This window comes from Passer domesticus, chromosome 3 (genome assembly GCF_036417665.1).
Source record: "Passer domesticus isolate bPasDom1 chromosome 3, bPasDom1.hap1, whole genome shotgun sequence".
Taxonomy (NCBI): domain Eukaryota; kingdom Metazoa; phylum Chordata; class Aves; order Passeriformes; family Passeridae; genus Passer; species Passer domesticus.
Window position 1 is genome coordinate 4,088,904 of NC_087476.1, and position 23,204 is coordinate 4,112,107.

The window sequence follows — 23,204 nt, forward strand, 5'->3', positions numbered from 1 at the left end:
AGGTTCCTCTGAACATCAGGAAACACTTTTTTACTGTGAGGGTGGCTGAGCACTGGCGCAGGTTACCCAGAGAGGTGATGGAGTCTCCATCCTTGGATATAGTCAAAATCCATCTGGACATGGACCTGGGCAACCAGCTCTGAGTGGCCCTGCTTGAGCTGAGGGTTAGACCAAGTGGCCCCCAGAGATCTTTTCCAAACTCAACCCCTCTGTGATTATGGATGATGAAGTAAAATTTATCATCAGTGTAGGGCAGCTGTTCTGCACTTCCCTTGTGGAAAGGGAATGAAATCCAAAAGGTATTGTGAAACCTTGGAAGTGCTTTGAGTGCACAGATAAAACCACACCTTATTGTTCATTATTGTAATTATTATCTCTCTAATATATCCTCTCAGTAATTATTATCCCTATTTCTTTCTAATGACTCATAACCTTCTGTAGTTGTGCAGCTGTGCATTTGGGAATTTCACACCACACCAATTGTTTTGCTTTCACAGATTTTTTTTTTCCACTAAAGTTTTTAAATAAAGATCAGTACAGTACAAAGCTTAAAATATTGTCAATGTTTTCAACAATACAAAGTCAGCAGGTGGGAGTTGGGAAGGGCATGGTTAATAAGGAACACTCATATCCTTCCCTGTTTCCCAAAGGAAAAAAAATACAAACTCTTTTGTACTTCTGTTTAGTAATGAACAGTGCTTAAAAATAATCTTGTCAGTAAAAGATGTAAATTGCAAGGCACATGAGGAACCCGTCCTTGCCTTGTTACACAAATTAGGCATAAATACAAATTGAAGGCACCTGTCTCCATCCTCCCCTCCTGCTCTGTACACGGAGCAAATCCTGTCAGTGGGAATTGGCTGGTAAGAGAGACCGTGGACCATGGAGCAGACAGCAAAGAGGCTGCCCTTGATCCTCAGGTTCCTTCAGGATTAATCCCCAAAAGAGACAGTACAAGGCACATTGGGATGAATTCTCAGGAGCTGTCCTGGCTTCCAAGATATGAAGGAGCACTACCTCAGGACCAGAGATTCCTGAGGGAGAGGACTGTGACCTCAGGGATCCTTGAGGGATCTCAGGTGTGCTCAACCTTTGGCGGTCAGCTCTTCACCAAGCCTGGCCACAGGTTTGTTCTTCCCAGGCATGCCTCCTTAGGAACACCAGGATGGAGGAGACCTGCTCCAAGCACTGAGCCCAAGGAGAAGGTCCTGGGGGGCTCAGACAAGCTGAGCATTTATCACAGTGGCACTTTGGCTTTTTCCAGATCCAGCCCTGGTGTCCTCTGGATCACTGGCAAAGCTTCCACAGCCACTTCCCAGCTGAGACTGCAGCATGTGGAGTCTGCCCAGGAAGGCAGCCAGGTGCATAAGGCACAAGGATGAAGGGAAGAAGGAAGCTGGTTGGAGGAAGAGGAGGATGGAGACAGGGAAGAAGGAAGCTCCAGTGTTGGTGAGCCCCTTGTGACACAAGGGTGCATCCTCACAGCAGCACAGATCTGTGTTGTAGATCCCAGCTCACTCCACCCATCATCGTAACCGGAGGTCAGCTCCAGGTGGGAGTGCAGGGCCACGCGGAGATGGGCACAGCTTCAGCTGAGGGGAAATGTGGGAGTGTGCAAAAACACCTCCACTGTTACACCACTGCTCCACTGTCCACTTCTGCTCAGCCAGGGAGGAGAATATATGATCAAAAGTACCTTGGGAGAGCCATGAGGGCTCCTCTCCCTGTCCCTGAAAGAGATGGAATTACCGTACTCACCCTGCTTCAACAAGGGCAGGGCATGTCATCTGTTTTCAAACCCTCAGAGAAGGGGACACCTGGGCGATCCCTTCCATTGGTACCAGTATAACTCCAGGTAGCAGCAGAGCAGGTTTGCTATTACCAGCCATGCCCAATCCTTCTTCATTTTATGTCAGAAATGAGCTCTGGACCAGCCCGATTTACCTCTGTTTCTGCACATGAACCTACTGATACCATCCAGCCAGTTCCACACCCAGTGCCATGCTCTGCCTTACCCACCACAAAACCAAGGCAAATTAGGCTGTGAGAAAAAGCTGCTTGCACTGGAAGCATTTTTTCAAACTGGGAGGAGACCCACAAACAAAGCCAGAGGCCATGGAGGGAGCAGTCCATGAGTGCAGCTGAGTGAGTTGAGCAGCCAGCTGCCATGCAAGGAGGAACTGCTGCTGGCCTCCACTGCAGCCCTTCCCTGCCAGCAGCTGCATTGTCCAAGTGAGTTGGCTCAGATTTAAAACCAGCCGAAAATTATTGACATTTTTTCAGTAGGATTGGTTTCCCAAAGGTCCCTCTCCCGGCACTGGCTCACTCCATAGTGAGATGAACTTCTGTGCATGGGAAGAGGTTTAACGAGGTGCCTGTGGGACCACCCCTACTTGGCATCTCCCCTGAGGCAGATTTTCTCCTAGGTCAGCATGGCTGTACCATCTGTACCATCAAAAACACCGTTTGAAATCAAGTAATTAATTTCTAAGCTGAGGCCAGGACTGATGAGAAAGGGTGGAGTTGATGACCTCCTGAAGGCTTTCCTATGACTTCTTCTCCTATACTCCAAACTTAACTTCCTTCTCCCTTTGTATTTAATTTTCTATAGAGCTATGAGTCCCAAAATTACCTACAAACACAGGACCAGCAAAGTGCCAATCTACAGGTCTGTTTTCCACCACCTATTAACAAATCTGCTGTCCAGCCCGCCTTGCTCCTCCAGAAAGACAGCACTGTTTCCTTCAAGTTAATCTTAACCCAGCTAGGAGGCTCTGCACATATAAAATCCCAAGGCAAAGCCTTTCTGGATATCAAATCCCATGCACATGCATGGAACATGAACACACACACTTCAAGAGCTGAAACAGAGATAAGTGCAGAAATCAGTGCTTGTCCTCACCAACCATACCCCCAACCCTACACTCTGCCTGCTCAGAACCAGCAATCACAATTCATTTGCCTGCCCTTGGGCTCAATGAGGCAAATCCATGGCTGGGATAGGTCCCATGGATTCCTTGGTTTTAGCAAGGATTTAATCCTCCTTGGTGGCTCCATGTTCAATATTCCCCCAAGGCAAGCACAGAATAGATTCTTCTAGTGGGGGACACAGTAATTCAGCTGTTGTTACCTTGGATAGGAGTGACCCATGGACATTAAGTGACCCTGACCGCTCTCTTTGCCACTCCACACAGGAATCACCAAGTCCCAAGGACAAACCCATCCCGAGGTTGTGCAGGACCCTAATGTCATCACCCTGCTCCTGCCTTTTGCTGTTCCACCTCCATCTAATACTGATAAAAACATGGCAGAGTCACAGCCCCACTGGTCATAGAACAGCAAGCCTGCAGCTCCAAGGTCAGCTTTCCCACAATGCTCACCAAGGACACAAAGCACCATTAAGAGGGGAATAAAGACTCCTTCACCTTCACACCCTTTTGGCCGTGACCACAGTAGTGTTGTTGGAGGAGCAGAGCCTTTCCTGTACCAAACAGACCTCATCCAAGTTATTCCACATTTCATGGACATTGCTAGAGGTTGGTCAGACTCCCTAGACAGATGACACAGACCCAGTTTGTCCCAGAGGACTCCAGGTCAAGCCAGGACCTCCAAAGATATTTTCCCAAAGCCACCTAAGCAACCTGGCATTGACACCCTTGAAAAGGGGAGCACAGAGAAAACCTGGCTGGAACAGGAAAAGGATTCTAGCAGCCATGGTGCCACATGTGCCCTCACACCTGAACCCTAGAAACACAGACTTCCCAAAACCTTCCTACTGCCTTTGATAGGAACAGTTCTCACACAGATATGGCCAAACCCAGAGAGGTCATCACATCCAGCTGTGGTCCTCACAGTGTTGTGAGCCCTGGCACACCCTTTTACAGTCCCACAGCCTCCAGGCTGCCCTCCCTGACCTTCAGCAAGGTCTCACCCACAGCTCTACCAGCATGAACAAGGAACCTCTGCCTATTTCAGCATCCTTGGTTCAGTGACTTGTTCTGGCTTAAAACACTCCATGTCCCCCCCCTGGATGGCAAAAGGCAATCCCTGCTGTGAAAATGCATCCAGCATGAAGTGTCCAGCCCTCCATCTGAATCCAGGGTCCTGGTTAGTCACGGCATGTTAGGCAGGTAAGACAGTCATGTCTCTAGTATGTTATGCCCTTTTTCTTGATTTTCTCTGGTCATGTCATGCCTGTCACGTCCGTGACTCTCAGGAGTCCTTTTTAGCCAGGCTGGCCTTGATCCTGCATCGCAGGATGTAAGCTGTGATGGCACTACAGGCCACCAAGCCAAAAAAAGAGATGCAGGAGAGATAAACAGTAAAAGGCCCGTGTCTCTTCAGGAAAATCTCCTGCCTGTTCTTGTAATCCAAAAGAATGGCCTCCAACTGTGACAGGGTGCAGATGGCCAGGAAGGTGTGGAAGATCTGGTGGGCATGGCCAACAATATCACAGGAGCCGGGGAAGTATTTCTCAGGGACAGGGCAGGAAAAGAAATAAGCACTGATAAGGAAAAACAGTATCTGGTACGTGTGGTACCAAGCAGCATCCTCCTCACAGCCCCCCAGGTGACACACAACCACCCGGTGAGCCACGGGACTGATATCCAGGATGAAAGCCAGCCCTGCTGGGATCACCTGGCACATCTTCCTCATGATGGGGTAAGGCCGTCGGTACCGGTATTTAGCGTAGCAGCAGCCGGCACAGGACAACCAGCCGCAGAAAGCTGCTGCTGGCAGGAAGAAAAGCCAGAACTTGTCGTACCAGGCTTGGTCAGAGCTGTAGTAGAAATGAGCCAGGGCACTGCCATACTGGTAGATGCTGACTCCAACATAGTCCACGAAGTAGAAGGTGTAGTGGTACAGCTCCGACTTGGACTGCAGCAGGTGGGCCAAGAGGCTGCAGGTCAGGTAGGTGACAGAGGAGAGGACGAAGATGAGCAACGGCAAGGACCACGCGTCCACAGGCAACTGCTCGGCCTCCACAAACGTCTTGAACCTCAGCAGCACGGCCAGCGCCGCCAGGAGATGAGTCCACACGTTGACCACCTCGTTGTGCTTCTGGAAGAGGCTGAGGAAGTAGTAGCGCCAGTCCTGGCCGGTGGGGCGGTACCCGCTGTGGATGTAGGGCTCGCGGAAGAGCTGCGGCACCTCGCACTCCTTCACCGTGCAGGGCATCTTGGGGAGGCCGTCCTCCAGCAGCCGGGGCAGCCGGCTGAGGTGCTGCCCGCTGAGGGACAGCGTGCTGAGCCGCTCCAGGATGGCTGTCATCCTTCAGCCCCGCGCCAGGGAACGTCGTCTTCCTGCCCTGGGGATGGGAGAAAGAGGAAATGTTAATGGTGGTGCACCGGGGAGAAGAGCATGCTGCCATTCCCAGTGGGATTAACCATGGCACCATGGAGACGCTGGCCCTTAGAGCACCTTCCAGTGCCTAAAGGGGCTCCAGAACTGGAGAAGGACTTGGGACAGGGCCTGGAAGGACAGGACAAAGGGCAATGCCTTCCCACTGCCAGAGGGCAGGGATAGATGGGATATTGGGAAGGAATTCTTCCCTGTGAGGCCCTGGCACAGGTTTCCCAGAGAAGCTGTGGCTGCCCCTGGATCCCTGGAAGCGTCCAAGGCCAGGCTGGATGGGGCTTGGAGCAGCCTGGGATAGTGGAAGGTGTCCTTTCCCATGGTAGGGTGTTGGGTCAAGATGGTCTTTCAGGTCCCTTCTAACCCAATCCATTCCATGATTCCATGAATATTGTCATGTTTAGGGCTACCAGATCTCCTGGGGAGTTAAAGAAGGGTCTGAGGGAGTACCAGATTCCCAGGGATATCTGATCCCTGACCTAAATTCAGAGGGGGATGGCAGAGACCTGTCCCTGCAGGTCTGCCTGCATCAGATTGGCACAGCAATGTCACAAGCCTGCCCTTCCTCCCCACTTCCTCAGGCACTCAGCTTGGAGCATGTTCAGGAGCCACGAGCTGCCAACAAGAGGCTGCAGGAAGCAGTTACTTGGCAAGAAAGCATCTGATGATTTATGAAGGTGATTTTTCACCCCTTACCCCAGAACAAAATGCTCAAGGACAAAACTAGGATGTAAATGACTCATCTAAGGGATAAACAGCCTGTCTGCACATGAGTTAAGAGGGTCCCAACCAAATCATTGAGGCTGCAAAGGAACTCAACCTTCCCTGTCACACAACTTGCCCATGGATTGCTGTAGTGAGTATGGCAGAGGGAGAAGTGGAGAAATCCACAGTCCCAAACCTGCAGCCCTCATCCCTCCACAAGTAAGAAGCATCAGGACTGAGAGGGACTGAAGAAATGAGAGGCTTCACATCCAAGCTGGCTGCAGTTTGGGTACAGCATCAGAGCTTTGGGAGCATCCATAGAGCCAATGCTGAGGGACTGCCAGAGAAGTCCCTGGATGCTCACAGCAGCCAAACCCAGTGCTGGGCACTCCTCTGCCTGCTCTGCTCTTTGGTAACCTCCAGACTTGCTAAGCTCTGGCTGGCAAGAATCAGATTCAGGGCACAGCAGAATCCTAATGTGTGGAGAACAACTCTTGGCATTAAATTAATTCCCAATATCCCCTGTTTCCCAATAACCTAGATACTGTTCTTCCCTGCTGGTGTTTGTGTCATACAAAATAGAGGAGAATTCATCACAACTGCCCACGTTAAACTGAAACTGGTGCTGATGGGGCCCCACCAGACTGTGCAGGGCTGTGGTTACTCCTGTGAAACCAACACACACAGGTTTGCAGGAGCAGAATCTGTCTCCTAAGCTTATATGTACACAACTGGAGGTGCAGGGGATGGAGGTAGCAAAAAAAAAAAAAAGAAAAGAAAAGGAAACACAAATAAGTATTTGCCTGGGTGTGGAAAACAGCCAATTTTTCTCCTGTTGCAATTTTTCTCCTACTAGCTGTGTCCAGAGGTGAGACACCAGTAGTTTGTGTGGTACCTGGTCTAGTGAAGGTGTCCCTGCCCGTGGCAGGGGGCTGGAAGTAGAGGAGCTTTAAGATCCCTTCCAACCCAAACCAGTCTGTGATTCCATGATGGGAGACACCTGCTAGGCTGTGACACAGAGGACAGGACAGTGTTAAACACCATGAGTGTTTCTGAAAGCAAGGAGGTGGGACCTGGCAGTCTCAGGGTGAGACAGCACAAAGAGCAAAGTCAGAGCAGATTCTCAACCAGGCAGCAAGTCTCACTTCCTGTAGAAACCCAAAGCATCTGATAAGACAAAATATTTTTATGTTGCTTCTGTATTCTAGCAGAGGGGAGCTGTCATAATTAAGTTTCATTTTCCAGAAAATTCTTTCTGCCCTACACTGTCTTGGCTTTCTCTCTTAGCGTCTCTCAAGGCTGGAGGTTTTTTTCCTCTGTTTGCCACAGGGGATTTTGTCCGCTGTGTTTGATGGAGCTGCCTTAGCTACAGAAGGCAAAATGGTCCTTGTTTTAGTTTCACAGATGTGTAATGCTGAAGAGAGCACATTTGCTGGGCAGTTAACGTTGTGCACACTTACGGAGACTTTGTTTCTCTCCTCAGGGTCTGCAGGGTCCTAATCCATGATGAGACATGCAGTTCATTCAGCAGGCTGTGTATCCCTGTGGAGTTACATGCCAAAATCTAGGGAGGCGAGGCAAATTTTGGCTTTGGGGCAGTCCTATGAGAGCAAGGTGTAAACAGGAAGCAACACTTGCTCTGCCTTGTTCCAAAGCACAGCCAGTCTATTCTGGCTTCTTGTGCTAGTGGAGCTCATTCATAAATCATGGAATTGTGGAGTGCTTTGGATGGAAGGGATCTTGAAGATCACCTCATTCCAACCTCGTGCCACGGGCAGGGATACCTTTCACTATCCCAGGTTGCTCCAAGCCCCATTCAACCTTGGACACTTCCAGGGATGGAGCAACCACAGCTTCTCTGGGTAACCTATGCCATGGCCTCACCAACATCACAGGGAAGAATTTTTTCCTGCCCATGGCAGAGGAGTTGGAACAAACTCCAACCCAGACCATTCGGGGATTCTATATTCAATGAGCATGACGGTGAGGCAGAAGAAGAAAGGACAATGCTGAAGTTCACTACATCTTGGGAGAGCAGAGAGTAATGAGAGAGTGAACAGGTTCTGTTCCAGCAGAAGAGGAACTGAAAACCTCCAAGAAGGCACAGCTGCAAGCATAGGTCAAAAGGACACAGACCTGCAGAGAGCAGAGCTGGTGCTCATCTCCTGTGGAGAAACCTGTGGAAAACTGCATGTAAAGAGCATGGGAGGGTGGCAATTGAGCCTGGGAATAGGAATGTATGGGAATGCAGTCCATGGCCTGCCTGCTTTGCATGCTGACAAGGGTGTGAGAGAGACAGGCAGCTTCTGTCCCAGGCACAGCCTGGCTCCGGCTTGCACCGCTCGTACTCATGCCAGGATTTTGCCAAGGTCTCTCATCCCCAGAGCTCAGTGCATGCAGCAAGCATCACCTCAGAGAGCCTGGGCACTGCACAACTCCCTGACAGCACAGATTATTCCAGGTAGGCTTTCAGAGCTGGAAAATGCCAGTTTTGAACAGACTGCGAGGGACAGAGATTTTCAAAATAAGAGTCCGAAATCACACGAAACACATCTGATACTGGGCTGAAAAACGCTAAATCAGGAACCTGGTACCCTGCTTATTTCAAACCCTGTGATATGAGTGAGTGAGCACAAGTTGGCAGCTTCCAGCGATCATGTGATGGGACAAAGTGACGAGCAATTAACGTTAGAAAAGAGAGAGAAAGAGGAAAAAAAAAAAAAAACAACAAAAAACACCAACCCAGAAACCCAAGGTCAGCACTGGCTGTTTCACTTTCACAGAGCCCCTATTCTTTTCCCTTCACGGGGGCGTAGGAGCAGCTGAAAGCCACATTCATCGGCGGGGTGTCTCGTTGAGATTCCATCCTCACTCCCATCTCCGGGGGATTCAGTTATTTTGGCTGCTCCCAATTAACAGCAACCAAGTATCGTTTGTTCAGGGAGGGAGCTGCAAGGCGAGAAGGAGGGCGTGGATGATGGCCAGGCTGGATCATGACATCCACAATAAAAACTCCCGGCACAGGAGGAGAACGATGCTGTTCCAATTTTTCTCTCCCTTTTGAAGAGGGTAATTGGAAACCCGAGCTTTTTCACAGCTCTTTTGCTTTTTGGTCACAGTCTGATGGAAGGGTTTGAATGAGAAAATTTCCTACAGAGTACGGTCGATTTTCCCACCAGTCTGGCCCCCAAGTTCACTGTCTGGGATTGAGGCTGGACCAATGTGATAGATTTGCTTGCAGGCTGGTATTCAGGCATCAGAGGTTTACTCAGGCTTCCAAAAAGGCAGTAATTCCTGGTAAACAAAGGAGGGAGGACTGGGGGTACTCAGCTTTGGGGAAGTCTTTAATAAATGCATGGCATTTAAAACAAGAAACAAAAAAAAAAAGAAGTAGTGGTTGTGGACAGCATGAAAATAACAGCAGTGGCCAACAGACTGGTTTGGAGAGCTGCAGGTGATTAATGCCTGAATTCCTCTCTTCTGGCAGTTAAGCAAAAATCCCAGGGGGAACTCCAGGTCATTTTGAAGCTTTTGGGGTTTTATTGTGACCCATTCCTACATGGGGTTAACTTTGGTGTCACAGCTCCCAGTGCACCAGGATGGCAGGGAGCAGTTCAGCTCTGGAAGAGGCTGCACCAGGGCTGCACCTGGCTCAGATGCACTGGATAAGCCCCATTCTAAACCCTGTTTTCTAAAGGCTGGTCCTCCCTGAACACAAACAGCTCCTCCTGTAACTAAACCATTCTGAAGAGCTGGAGAAAACTTTGAAAGACTATCCTGGGAGCACAGTGCCAGCTCCTCCATCCTATTCTTGCCCCTTGTTTTGGAAAGGCCCCTCCAGAGCTGAGAAAATGAGACCATGGACTGGCTCAAGAAGCAGAGCCAGTCCATGGTCTGGAACGTGCAGTCTTGGTATTACCTGCTTCCTTCTCCTGCCAAAGATTTAGGTGCCAACATTGCTCCAGAGTGCAGCAGAAACACCCAGAGCTCAGATCCCTTCTGTGGGGAGTTACTGGGATTTACATGGGATTTACAACCAGCACAGGTCCCTCAGAGGGATGTGGATGGACCTCTGGAAGTGTCCAAGGCCAGGCTGAATGGAGCTTGGAGCAAGCTGGGATAGTGGCAGATGTCCTTGCCCATGGCAGGGGGGTTGCCCTGGGTAAGACTTAATGTCCCTCCCAACCCAAACCACTCTGTGATTCCATGATTTGATGGTTTGTGCCATGTGCCAGGGCAGGCAGCAGGGTGTGAAGGATTTATCTACACTCCAGCATCAAAGAAGTGGAAATCCCCACAACCAGAGAGGGGCCAGGTGCCTGGGGCTTCTGTAAACTGGGCTTACACTTCCCCATCTAGGAAATCCGGGGATATCAGTCCTCATCTGCCTGATGGAAATGAGATATCGTGCTCCTAATGCACTGGGCAGTGCTGGGACTACTTAACAGTGCCTTGCACAGAAGATTTTATTTCCATCAAGGCCCTGTTAGATCTACATCAGCCCAATTCCTGTTACTCCTCCAACAGGAACCTGCACAGGTTGGGATGCTCTGGAAGGTAAAAAGGATTTCCTGAAGGGCACAACTTAAAACAACCTGATCTCTTCAGAAAAAAAGGTCAAAATAACCTCGTGGTAAATTTCAAATAAAAGAAGATGGCTCAAATTCTCCCCTTCTCTATACACACATACACACACAGCATGCAGCCCAAGCAGGGTTTGTCCAAGCTTGTATCCCTCAGGAAACGCACATCCCGTGATGCCGGGAGACGAGCCACAAAAGCCAGTGGGAGGTGGCAGGATCCCCACGGAAGCCACGGCAGTGTCAGCTCCCCTGCAATTCCTGGCCTGGCAGCGAGCTGGGCCAGCAGCCAGCTCAGCCGTGCTGGGCAGCAAGTGCCTCTTGACATGGGCTCAGCGTTGCCTGAGCTTTGGGATGGGGCCAGGGGATGAGAGCAGTGGAGCCAGCACAGGGAACGCTGTGCTTGGAGGGCACAGAGCGAAAACAAAGCTGCTGGCAAATGCATCCCAACAAGGGGGGGCACCCCTGAAGCCCTGTGGTGTTTGGGGGAGCAAAGCAGGGGAATGGAACCCCAATGTTAGGAAACCAAAGGTTGGATGAGGCTGGTGGCTTTGTTGTGAGAATCCAAGCATCACGTGCCAAGGTGGGGGTTGATTTTCACAACATCAGGTTCTCAGAGATCAGCTGGGCTGGCTTGGCCATTCCTGTGCTGCTGCACCCCTCAAATGGGGGGTGCACACACAAACTGTCAGCCAGGAACAACTCCTGGACTGTGCTATCTCCCAAACCATGTTAGGGAACGGCACAGTTCTGGTTTGCTGTGATAGCACAGCTGCAGTTTCCTCATGCCTAACCCGGGTTAGAGCTTGGTGATGCTGCTGCTAACACAGCCAATAATTCCTGAAAAAAAAAGAAAAGAAAACCACCTCCAGAATTCACTAATTCTGCTCACAGATCCTGACTGAGAATTCCCTCCTCTGGCAAATCCACTCCCTCTGTATCAAAATTTGCTCAAGGGCAAGGTAATATTTTGCAGCTTTTCTTCCTGACCTCGCTAATCCTTTGCTGTTTGTGCTTTCCTGATCCCCTCACCACTTTCTTTTCCCACACAAAACCAACACAGCACCCGATGCTTTGGGGCTGGATTTCAGGTGGCTGTGAAATTCCTGGATCACCAGGAATCAAACCAGACTGGGAAATAGTCCCAAACTATAACCATCAGGTTGTTGAAGTGTCAGCACATCCCTGGGCATGGTTTTGGTCCTGCCACCCCCACCAGTCCCTGCCTGCTGTATTCAGCCATGCAAGGATCACTGATGGACTGGGACTGACTCTTTCCAGAAACTGGAACTGTGCCAGCAAAGTGCCTGGAGGTTTTCCCCCTGCACTGAGTGAAAAAGGAGCCTGAATTTGTCACAGCAGCATCCCACTTTCACCTCCCAAACTTCCTTTAGCACTAATCTTCCTTCAGTGAAGATCTAGAACTGGGAACTCCTGCTAGCACAGGGAAACCACGACAAGCCAGCCAATCCCTCTCTGCTCAGATCCATCTGCTGATGGGACAACCCTGGAATCATCTGCCTGTGGGCAGAGCAACCAAACCAAACTGGCCATGTGCTGTTTGTGGCTTCAAATCATCCCCAAAAAACCTCTGGGCTGAGGCTGCTCAGTTTTGCTGTCATCCACAAAAGCCTCTTGCACAAAAGCATTTTTTTTTAAGGCTGCGGATTTGAGAGCTTTGGTCACTAGAAAAAAATGTATATAAATCATGCAGAGCCCTGCGGCTGCTGCGGGCAGAGAGGAGGCACTGCCAGGGAGAGACTGCAGCCCTGTGCCAACCCCGTGGAGCTGTGAGCTCTCCTCTCCCCTGCAATAAAAGTCTTTGTCCCCATCCTGGACCTCGTCCCATTTAACCCCATGGCTTCTCCCAGCCAGGTTCTGGGTTTGCAGTGACAGAAGTGATGTAGCCTCCTTTCTGGAAGCTACAAAGCTCCAAGGAAGAGCCAGACGGCAGATTCCCTCCACAAAAGGCACACAGGCTGTGCTGCATTCACTTGCTTAGAATCCTACTCAATCCCAAGGATTTGGTGGGGCTTGGAGGGTGGGCAGGAGATGGGAGCAAGCTTCCCCTTACTACCTGGAAGTGTCCAAGGCCAGGTTGGATGGGCCTTGGAGCAACCTGGTCTAGTAGAAGGTGTCCCTGTCCATGGCAGGGAGTTGGAACTGAACTATCTTTAATGTCCCTTCCAACCCAAACCATTCCATGATGCTTTGAAGGATGAAGCTTACAAGGTATGGCATCTGTACAGCTGCAGCTTCCCTGGGTATTTATTCTTCTGAAATTTACTAATGATTAATTGTTTATACAATTAAAGGGCCACTGGTCTGACCCCATGAGCAAGGGTTACCCCATAAACTGGCAGATAAAAAATTAACTGGTGCCTGACTCAAGATGTGCAAGTAGCTGCAAGCTCATGCACGTGACCTGGTGGTGGCACCTCCCTTGTCCCCAGCCTCCCTGGCACGGCCATCCCTCCCTGCCATCCCTCCCTGCATCCACAGGGACACAGCCCTCGGCTCGGCCACCGGCTGCGGCTGCAGCTTCAGCGTAAACAAATAAATGCAATTAATGTCCAGGAAACAGAAAATCCTGCAGGGTGCAGGGCTGTTAACCCACACCTTCCCCAGCTGCGGGGGAGGGAATGTGCAATTGTGTGGTTTGGCCTGACGAGCCCTGAGTGGGGTTTTAGGAACTGTTTGCAGCACATATCACCACAGCACCCCAAGGCAGGCGCAGTCTGCTGCTAGAATTCAGAATTCATGGCTGCCTGTCCTCTCCCTGCCCTGGCAGAGGGCAAAACAAGACTTCAGACCCGCTGGATTCATCCTTTTTCATGACCTTTCTGTAACTTTGCTCTTTTTCAATGACTGTTGCCAGGGAAGCATTACACTCCTCATCCTAATCTGCAGCAAGCCATCCTAGAATCCCAAAATGTTTTGGGTTGGAAAGGACCTTAAACTCATTTTGTTCCAACGCCCCTGCCATGGGCAGGGCACCTTCCACAATATTAGGTTGCTCCAAGCCTCATCCCACCCAAAAATCCTCCAAACGGCGATATTTAAATCATTTCCCAGCTCTGAAGCCACAATCCCAGAACAAGTGCACCTCTCCATCCCAGTAAAAACCTGCGTGCCCCTATGTGTCACCTTGGCACAGCTACTGGGATGCTCCATACCCAACCCTGCTCATGCCAGGAAGGAATTGATTTGGCACCAAACAAACAACTGTTAAATGTTTAGCTGAACTTATATATCTATATATTTGTGTTCAAGATGCTTTAAGACTGTCCACAATATTTCCCTCCCCACACCGGGGGAAAAAAAAATAAAGTGAGATGATTGTGATGTTTTTAGCCAGGAAAAAAATCTAGATGAGATATAGGGGGGGACATGACCCCGAAGTGTCCTGGGGAAGACCAGCAGGGAACAAACCTTCTGTGACCCTTTGGAGACGCGCCCCAGCTCGTGTCTGCGCAAGGAGCAGGCGACAGCTCCAAGGCAAACACCGGGAGCTGCTGCTTCTCCCAGCTCACGGCTGAACTATGCATCGCCTTCCCGGGGCCTCCAGAGCTCCCCGGGTGTCTAAGTCATTAAAGGAAAATCCGCCCACAGCCATTTCAAACAAACACCGAGGAAAACCACTGCCCACCTCTCTCCTTCAGGAAGCCCTTGAGATACCGGTAATTTAAGGCAAAATCCGTGTCTGCTGCTCATCCCTCCCATCCTTAAACTCTTCCCCAGCACCCACCGGACCACTGCAGGATGGGTGAACCACAACTGTGCGCGGCACAGGGGGGAAGATCCCGCATCCCCCCGCATCCCGGGGGGTCTGCAAGCACCACACCGGGCACCCCCCGCTCCCATCCCGGCATCCCGCTCCCCCCGCAGGGAACGATGCTCCCGGCGCGGCGGGGATGCAGCAGCGCACCGGGAACTCGCTGGGGACCCCCGGGTGTCCCGGGAGGAGAGGAGGGGACCGCAGGGAGGGGACCGCCCGCAGTGTCAGCTCTCAGTGCCCGCACTCAGTGCCTGCTCTCCGTCTGCCGTACTCCATGCCCACACTCACCTACCGCACTCGCCCCCTGCACTGTGTCGGCTCTCCCGTCCCGCACTCACCGCGCTCAGTGCCCGCTCTCGGTGTCCCCTCGGTGTCCCCTCGGTGCCCGCTGTCCCCTCCCCTGTCCCGCTGCCGCCGCCGAGTCCCGGCGCCGCCGCCTCCGGGAGCCCCCGCGGCCGCCCCGCGCATGCGCGCGCCGCCCCGCCCCGGGGAGGCCCCGCGGGCCCAGCCCGGCCCGGCCCGGCCCGTACTGTACCGAGCCCGGCTCAAAGCCCGGCTCAAACCCACGGCACCACCCTGATCCCGTCACCCCAGGGGCAGGTGCGGAGGAGAGGCCGGTGACACATCCGTGAGAAGGGTGTAAAGTCACAGAATCGTTCAGGTTGGGTGAGATCTCCGAGGTCATCGAGTCCCACCTGTGACACTGAGTGCCACCTCCTGTTGTTCCTTGGATACCTCCAGGGAGGGGGACTCCAGCAGCTCCTGGGCAGCCCCTGCCAATGTCTGACCACCCTTCCCGTGAAGAAGTTCTGCCTCATGTCCAGCCTGAACCTCCTCTGGCCACAGCTTGAGGTTCTGTCCCTGCTCCTGTCCCTGTTCCCTGGGAGCAGAGCTGGAACCTCCCCTGGCTGTCCCCTCCTGTCAGGAGTTGTGCAGAGCCTGAAGGTCTCCCCAAGCCTCATTTTCTCCACACTGAGCCCCCCAGCTCCCTCAGCTGCTCCTCACAGGATTTCCAAGTTGCTGCAAGGTGGATGGGGATGGGAAGGGACCTTTGGAGGTCACTTTAAACATAGAATATGTTTATTCTATAAACATAGAATATGATCTCTGGTTCAGCCCCAGAGATCACTCTCAAAGATGAAGATTCTATGTTTAAAGTAAAAATCACAGGACCAGGGCCTAAGGGCACCCACTGAATCACAGGAGATTCCTCTGAACACCAGGAAACACTTTTTTTACTGTGAGGCCAAGAACTGGCAAAGGTTGCCCAGCAAAAGGTACCTCCATCCTTTGAGATATTTAAAATCCATCTGGACATGGACCTGGACAACCTGCTCTGTGTGGTCCTAAATGAGCAAGGGGGCTGGATTAGATGACTTCCATGGAGTGGGGAGGAACCCCCTGATTTCAGTGCTGTGGACATGCAAGTGTGGAGGAGCAAATGATTATCTACAAGATTTCCAGGCTAAAGTCAGTATGGCCTCGAGCCAGCTGCCAGCACCAAAATCTTTGGGCTCCAAAAACCAGGCATTTGCACCCAAATGGCCTTTCAGGAGCAGCCTCTGGGCTCCTGAGCTGTGCCTGGGAAATGTGTGGAGGAGGCTGATGGATCCTGGATGGAGCTGTGCCAAAGCCAAGTGGTGGGTTCAGCTGTAGGGTCACCGTGACCCCAGGAGCAGGTTAATTTATGAGTTACAGAGTTTGCCTTCTCCAGGCTCTGCCTCAGCTGGTTCATGCAGATTCTGCTGCTCCAGCCTGTCAGATCCGCTGTTTTTGATGAGTTTATGAGGAAAACAGAAGGACTGCTTGTTCTGCAGGGAGAGGACCCACAGAGAGGCAGCCCAGGAATGCGACTTTGTGGCTCTGATAAGATCTCTGCAGCCTGGGTGAAGGTTCAGCACATGCCAGGACAAATCTCACAGCATGTGGGAGAGCCAGTGCCCCCATTGTGAGGAGGGAAAATACCCAGGGTGAAGAAGGTGGGAAGGAACCTCAGTTTTACCCTGTCATTGCACTCAGGGATGTGAAAGAGATACAACTGGAAGCTACCAACCCCCCCAGTGACATCTTGCACTGGTTTTCTGTCCCTCTAAGACATCTCCTGAAGGACCCATAGTACTGCACCATCCTCCTGCTCCATTCCTGAAGCTGGGAGGGGATTCTGCCCCTCTGCTTCATTCTGGTCAGACCCCACCTGCAGAGCTGCTCCAGCCCTGGGGCCAGCAGCAAAAAGACATGGAGCTGCTGGAGAGAGTCCAGAGGAATCCACAGAGCTGCTCCAAGGGCTGGAGCCCCTCTGCTCTGGGGCCAGGCTGGGAGAGTTGGAGGTGCTCATCTGGAGAAGAGAAGGATCCAGGGAGACCTGAGAGCCCCTTCCAGGGCCTAAAGGGGCTCCAGAAGAGCTGAAGAGGGACTGGGGACAAGGGATGGAGGGGCAGGACAAGGGACAATGGGCAGTAGAGGGCATAGGAGGCGGGACATAAAATACAACCCAGGCAGATGGGGATGGTGGTGGGTGACATCCCTGCTGCAACATGGACACTGCAATGCTGCCAGGCCACCTGCACCTATTTTACCCCAGTGAAAGGTTTTTTTACCTCATGTAACTTCAAGGCATGTCCAGGGCAGCCATGGGAAGGGCAGAGGGCAGCTCTGTGTGGGATAACTGCTCTCCTGGGAGGTGCTGACAGCCTGTTCTGCACCCCAAGCCTGGTGGATGCTGCACAGTGAGATCTCTTTGATGACTGGCTCTCAGGTGAGTGGTACCAAGCCATGATGTGTAGTTCATCTCTAACTTACCCTGTTACTCCCTACCACTGACATTTTAAACCCTGGAATGAATCACCCAGCTCCCTCCAAGTCAAAACCAGGTGTGGTTGTGTTTGCTCGGCAGATTAGTCCCACAGTTAAAACTGGGTTGTACCAAGCTGAGCTCTCCCTACCCTCTACACTCATCTGATAGTATTCAAACACACTTTGTGCCCTGAATGCCTTAATTCCCCACCCAAATGTGAATCATAGAATGGTTTGGGTTGGAAGGGACCTGCAAAAGCTTGTTCTGTTATTTTTAGGTGCTCAGAGTTATTACTCAAAAAAAGGATCTTCTTTTGTGGATCAGGGTCTCCCTCCATCAAAAGTATCCACTCACACCATGTCCACACTGTGCTGCTGAGGAGCAACCTAGCAGCTTTGCACCAAAGACAACTGAGGTATTCCAAGCACCAAATGTTACCTTTCCCCTGTATTTGCCTGTAATAAAGAATAATGACTTGTTGTTATTGTAGCAGAGTAAAAGAGAAATGTTTTTTGCCCTGTCTGTGCCCATAAGGAACTCCTTCCCACTGGGCAAGGATTTATCCTCATCATACATTTGTTTTAAATAAAAATTCTGCAGATGCAAAATTAGAACACTAAGAAGACATTAGACCACTAAGGCTTTCTTTAACTAATAATTCAAGAAAAAAAAATAATAAAAGCCCCGGGTTACCAAGTTCAGCCTCTGCAATCAGAAAGAAGCACTTGATACAGTTAATTTTGGCACCATCAGCTGTTCCCCACGTGCTGCACAAGGATTGTGTAGCAATTTGGGGTCGGGACTTTCCTGCCTCCTCGCGGTTTGCCCGCAGCAGTGACAGCTCATTGTGACAGTCCGATGTGAGTTACTAATGTGCCCTACACGGCGTGCTGCAACCTCCCAGCTTCCCAGCAGGGCGGGGAATGGATCCAGAGCAGCCCTGGGGAGAAGAATTTGGGGGTGCTGGTGGGTGAGAGCTGGGCATGACCCATCCCTGAAACCCCCCAAGTCCTGGGGCAGCAGGGGAGGGGGGATTCTGCCCCTCTCAGGTGAGACCCCACCTGCAGAGCTGCTCCAGCCCTGGGACCAGCAGCAGGAGGATGTGGGGCTGCTGGAGAGAGACCAGAGGAGGCCACAGAGATGCTCCAAGGGCTGGAGCCCCTCTGCTCTGCAGCCAGGCTGGGAGAGCTGGGAGTGTTCACCTGGAGAGGAGAAGGATCCAGGGAGAGCTCAGAGCCCTTGCAGAGCCTAAAGGGGCTCCAGGAGAGCTGAAAAAATTACTTGGGACAAGGGATGGAGGGACAGGACAAGGGGGAATGGATGAAAAAAGGGCAGGGTTAGGTTAGATACTTGGAATAAATTCTTTATAATAAGGGTGATGTACTCTGGAAGTGTCCAGGGCCAGTGGACAGGACTTGGAGCAGCCTAGGATAGTGGAAGGTGTCCCTGCCCATGGCAGAGGGTGGAACTGGATGTTCTTTTAGGTCCCTTCCAGCCCAAACAGTTCTGTGATTCTGTGATTCTAAAGCTGGACATCACTTGCTGAAATAACCAATGGGTCCTGCCCCAGGGCTGAAAGCAGCTCCCAGAGATCCTGAGGAAGAGGCAGAGATGTTTTGCATACAAATGGATTATTCCCAGCCTTGAGGGTGGAGAAAATGAGAGAATAGGAAAAAAAAAAAATGGGGAACCAGCTGTCACTGTCTTTAGTAACAGCCAGAAGTCATGAGAGCAGATGAGGAGACCAAAATAGCAACACCAAACCTCAGCTCTGTGTCTGGACCCTTCAGATTTCCCTGCAAATGTGGTTGGGTTGTCCAGTTCCAAAGCTTTGTTGTTGATTCAGCCACTCCTCTGGTTTCATTTGGAATTCAGTTTTCCTTATGCCTGCAGGCACGGCCTGTGTTCGTTTGTTTTGGTTTTCTATTAATTGCTGTATTTCCCTCCCGCACAGCAGGAAAACAGGATGAATCCCCACAGGATCTGGAGTAGCTGTGCATCTCAGGAGCAGGACCACAACAAGATTTTACGTTCCCATCACTGTGCTAGGGCCATGCTAGAGGCATCTGGGAGGAAAAACAAACCCATATGCTCTGGGCTCCTACTCTGGGAAGAAAGAAGGTGGTTACAGCCCATCCAAACACACTGAAGGTCAGAGCTTTAACTCCTTACCCACTTTCCTGTGCTCTCCTGGTGAGATACCAGCAGCTGCCCATGCCTTTCAGTAAAGAAATTCCATTTATACACCCAGATAGTAGTTTTCCATGTTTTTCTTCTCCACAATGAGGAAAAACCCCAAGAGCTAGAACCATTTAAATATTTACCAGAGTGCGTGGGAATAGCAAATACTTCAAGAATATGATGTCAGAAATGCCTGAGCTGGGTGAAGATGCAATGGGGTGAAATTCTCCAGCCTATGTTAGGGAAAAGGTCAGGAGAGAGGATTAAGAAGGACTCCTTCAGCATTAAATTATTTGTGATGAGAGTCAGGACAGCACTGTGCTTGTGAGAGTGAATTCACCCCCTGGTTAGGGTTCAGCTCCTGCAACTGCTGCTTCAGGAGAGCCCAGTAAATATAAATCCCCTTAATCTCCTGGAAAACGTGGAATTTACCCTGATAAAAACATCTCATAGGTGGTCTCACTTCTCCACATAATTTCAGTTCTAAAAAGTGACTTTTTTCCATTCCAAATATTGCATTCTGTGTTATTATCCTTCTATTTTATTACAAATAGATTTTAAACCTCCACTCCACTGTGTTGCTTGATGATCAGGTGACACTCCATTGAATTTGGAATACTCTCCCCCCATTTTTGGAGCTGTGAATGAGCCACAAGCTTCTCCCCTGCCCTTCATGGGTGAGGCAAAGCTACTCAGCAGCCAGGAAAGCGAAGAGATGGCAACTTGATAATTGCACTGTGGCTTGAAAATTGACATTTAGTTGAACTATGAGGAAAAAAAAAAAAACACAAGAAAAACGACAGCAACAACAACAAAACTCCACAATGTCCCAGAATCTTAGAAGGACCACAGGGTACCCTTAAACCACAGAAACCAAGTACAGGTGGGTGCTGACACACAGAGGTGTGAGGAAGGGATGAGAAAATCCACATTGAGCACTGTTAGAGTGCTCCGCGTGCAATTCACCCATGGATGTTCCTGCAGCCACCCTTGATCCTTCTGTTTCCCTGCAAGCCCTCCAGACCCGGCCCTCTGTGTGCTAAGTGCTTAATTCCTGTTTTTTTTCCAGTGGATAGGAAGTGCTAATTGTCCCTGTGAGCTTGTGCTCCCTTTTCACCCAGAATGCGGCAGGGACATGAACGCAGGGAGACCTTGGGCACAATCCTGGGGAGTCCCAAAAGCCAGGGAAGGCTTTTTGCTTCTTCCCAGCCTTCTCCACCTCTCTCCATCCCTCTGTCCTGCTCGGCCTGCCCTGCTGCGATGAATTATTCAGGCAGCAGTTGCTATAGGGCGCTGTCTTGAATAACAACAGCGCTATTTTTATCCTTTCACTCCTGTTACCTTTCTGCCAGGAGCGGTGGGGCCCTGGCGGCTCCTGGCAGGAGGAAAACCGCAGCCATCCACAACTTCTCCGTGTCTGGGATTCGTTTTGACCACCCAAATGTGGGTGAGGTGCAATCTGCATAGATGTGCCTGAATCCCACCCTGGTGTCTGCTCTGTGTTGTACTCACAGGGTGCTTTGCACCCATATTTCATTTTTTCCACCCATATTTTACCTGCAGCGGAGCACGCAGAGTGTCCATTGCTGGATTTAATATTCTGCCTACCGCAGAGGGAGAAAAAACCTCTCAGAAATGAAATTTGCAGCAGGTTCTGGCAATTAATATGGGATAAATCATATTTCCTTTAGGGACTTAGACAGATTCCTTCAGCCAGTTTAGATCCTCAGTGGATGATGTGCCCATTAAAAAAAAACCAAAAAAACAAAAAACCACAACAAAACCAAAACCAAACACAAATATCAATATTATAAATAGTAACCATTAAATATTAAATAATATAAATATAAATACAAATATAAATAAAATAAAATAAAATAAAATAAAATATAAATATAAATATAAATAATAGAATATATTAAAAATATAAATATAATATAAATATAAATATAAATATAAATATAAATATAAATATAAATAGAAATAGAAATAGAAATAGAAATAGAAATAGAAATAGAAATGGAAGTGCCAGGGACACACCAAAGGTTTTCTCTGTGCTTTCTTTGTGCTTTCTCCGCTCATGAAAACAAGAAATGTCCAACAAATCAGAAGGAAGGGTGGATTTGAGGAGCAGCTGGAGGGAAATGGGTCCTGCTGAGTGTGCAGAAGCAGGGAAGCTATTCCAGCTGCAGGGAACATCTCTGGAGCTAGCAGGGCAACCTGGAAGGTTAAAGGGGAAAAAAATTGAAAGGAAAAAGAAAATAAATGCAAACAAAAAAGGAAAAGGAAAAGAAGAAAAGAGAAAAAGTAAGAAAACAGCAATAAAGCACAAGATCCTTTGTTTATGCCAACCTGCCAAACTGAATACTGCATCCAATTATTCCAGAACACGGCTAAAAAGCCTAAAAAGGAAACTCTGAACTTTCACTTTGACACAGAGCAATGTGAAAAAAACCTCTCAGGAGCAGGACAAATATCCATGAGCTGGGCTGCACATATCCCAAACCACAGAGCTGCCAGGCATTTCCAGTGAGGGATCTGATCCAGGCACACAAACAGAAAATGGGAAACGGGGCAAAGGCTCTTTCCTGCTCCTCTTCCCAAACACCAATCGCAGCTGCTCCCTCTGGAGAGATCAGGCAGTGGGAATTCTGTGCCTCAGAGTCTGCACAGCCCAGCAAACCCCGGCGTGAATATTTATTCCCAGGATTACCCTGGAAAAACTGCTTTGAGCTACAACATGCAGGGGACACGGCCAACTTTGTATGCACAGTATGCTCTGCTGATCAAAATAGTTTTGTCATGGTTTTTATTCTTTTTCTATTTTTAAACAGAGTTTAAATAAAGATTTTTAAGGGATACTGTGATTATTTTTTTAAGGGGGAGCAGCAGGTTTCCCTGTAGGCAGCGGCACCTTTTGATTCCTGTTAACAACAGGAATTCCTTCCTCCTCTTAGGAGGCTTGGAAAAAAGAGGGAAGGGGAGGTTTTACACGAGCAGAGAGCGATAGGACAAGGGGGACTGGTTTTTAACTTGCCAGAGGGTGGGGTTAGGTGGAATATTGGAGAAAAATTCCTTCCCTGTGAGGGTGGGGAAGCCCTGGCACAGGCTGCCCAGGGAAGCTGTGGCTGCCCCACCCCTGGAAGTGTCCCAGGCAAGGCTGGATGGGGCTGGGAGCAACCTGGGATAGTGGGAGGTGTCCCTGCCCGTGGCAGGGTTGGAATGGGATGGGCGTTAAGGTCCCTTCCAACCCAAACCGTTCTGGGATTCTAAGAAACATCCAAAACTGACTTTTCCATCCCAAATACCACAGGACCTGTCGATTTTGTGTGGTCACCCCCAAACTGCTGGAATCACACCGAGCCCACGTTAAAGGAAAAACCAACCAGGTTTTCCAAACCACACCGAGCCCACCCAGCCTGTACGGGGTGAAAACACCCGGAAACGGGGCTCCCCAAAATAAACATAAAAACCAGAACCCTAAATTAGTTTTCAATTAGTTTTTAATTAGTTTTTAGTTAGATTTTAATTAGATTTTGTTGGGTTCTTCTTGGTTTGGGATTCTGTCTGGGTGTTTTTGTCGTTTCCGTGTTTGATTTTTAAAATATTCTTTTTTTTTTTTCCCCTAAAGCGGCATTTTCAGCCCCTCGGTGACTTCCAGGAGCCGGAACCCGGATCAAACCCGACCCCCACCACCCCTGCCGTGGCCCCGCCCCGTGCCCCGCCCCCGAGCTGTGATTGGCTGAACGTCATGTCCATCATTATTTCGCCACTCCATTGGCTAGCTCTGGGAGTTACTGACCAATCAGCA

General features: G+C 50.1%; 1 protein-coding gene and 1 long non-coding RNA gene across 5 annotated transcripts; one reads left to right on the forward strand and one right to left on the reverse strand.

Moving 5' to 3' along the window:
• Positions 1-543: 543 nt before the first annotated feature.
• On the reverse strand, positions 544-14,891 carry PAQR8 (progestin and adipoQ receptor family member 8). Of its 3 annotated transcripts, none has more exons than XM_064411638.1 (2): positions 14,757-14,891; positions 544-5,308 (listed from the first exon to the last, which is right to left on the reverse strand). In XM_064411638.1, the coding sequence occupies exon 2, from the start codon at positions 5,269-5,271 to the stop codon at positions 4,213-4,215; it is 1,059 nt and encodes a 352-aa protein (XP_064267708.1). In that variant the 5' UTR covers positions 5,272-5,308; positions 14,757-14,891; the 3' UTR covers positions 544-4,212. The 3 variants fall into 3 exon arrangements, with proteins under 3 accessions (XP_064267708.1, XP_064267710.1, XP_064267711.1); XM_064411640.1 differs by having other exon boundaries at positions 14,707-14,839; XM_064411641.1 differs by having other exon boundaries at positions 14,711-14,836.
• A 70-nt stretch (positions 14,892-14,961) lies between these two features.
• LOC135295850 (uncharacterized) lies at positions 14,962-23,012 on the forward strand. Of its 2 annotated transcripts, XR_010357917.1 has the most exons (4): positions 14,962-17,173; positions 17,490-17,627; positions 19,167-19,363; positions 21,485-23,012. It is a non-coding gene; the product is annotated as an uncharacterized LOC135295850 (long non-coding RNA). The 2 variants fall into 2 exon arrangements; XR_010357916.1 differs by lacking the exon at positions 21,485-23,012 and having other exon boundaries at positions 19,167-21,286.
• Positions 23,013-23,204: the final 192 nt, after the last annotated feature.

What these genes read in the sequence shown, in the direction of transcription:
- PAQR8 (XM_064411638.1), bottom strand. Translation starts at nt 5,271, where the DNA reads ATGACAGCCATCCTGGAGCGGCTCAGCACGCTGTCCCTCAGCGGGCAG.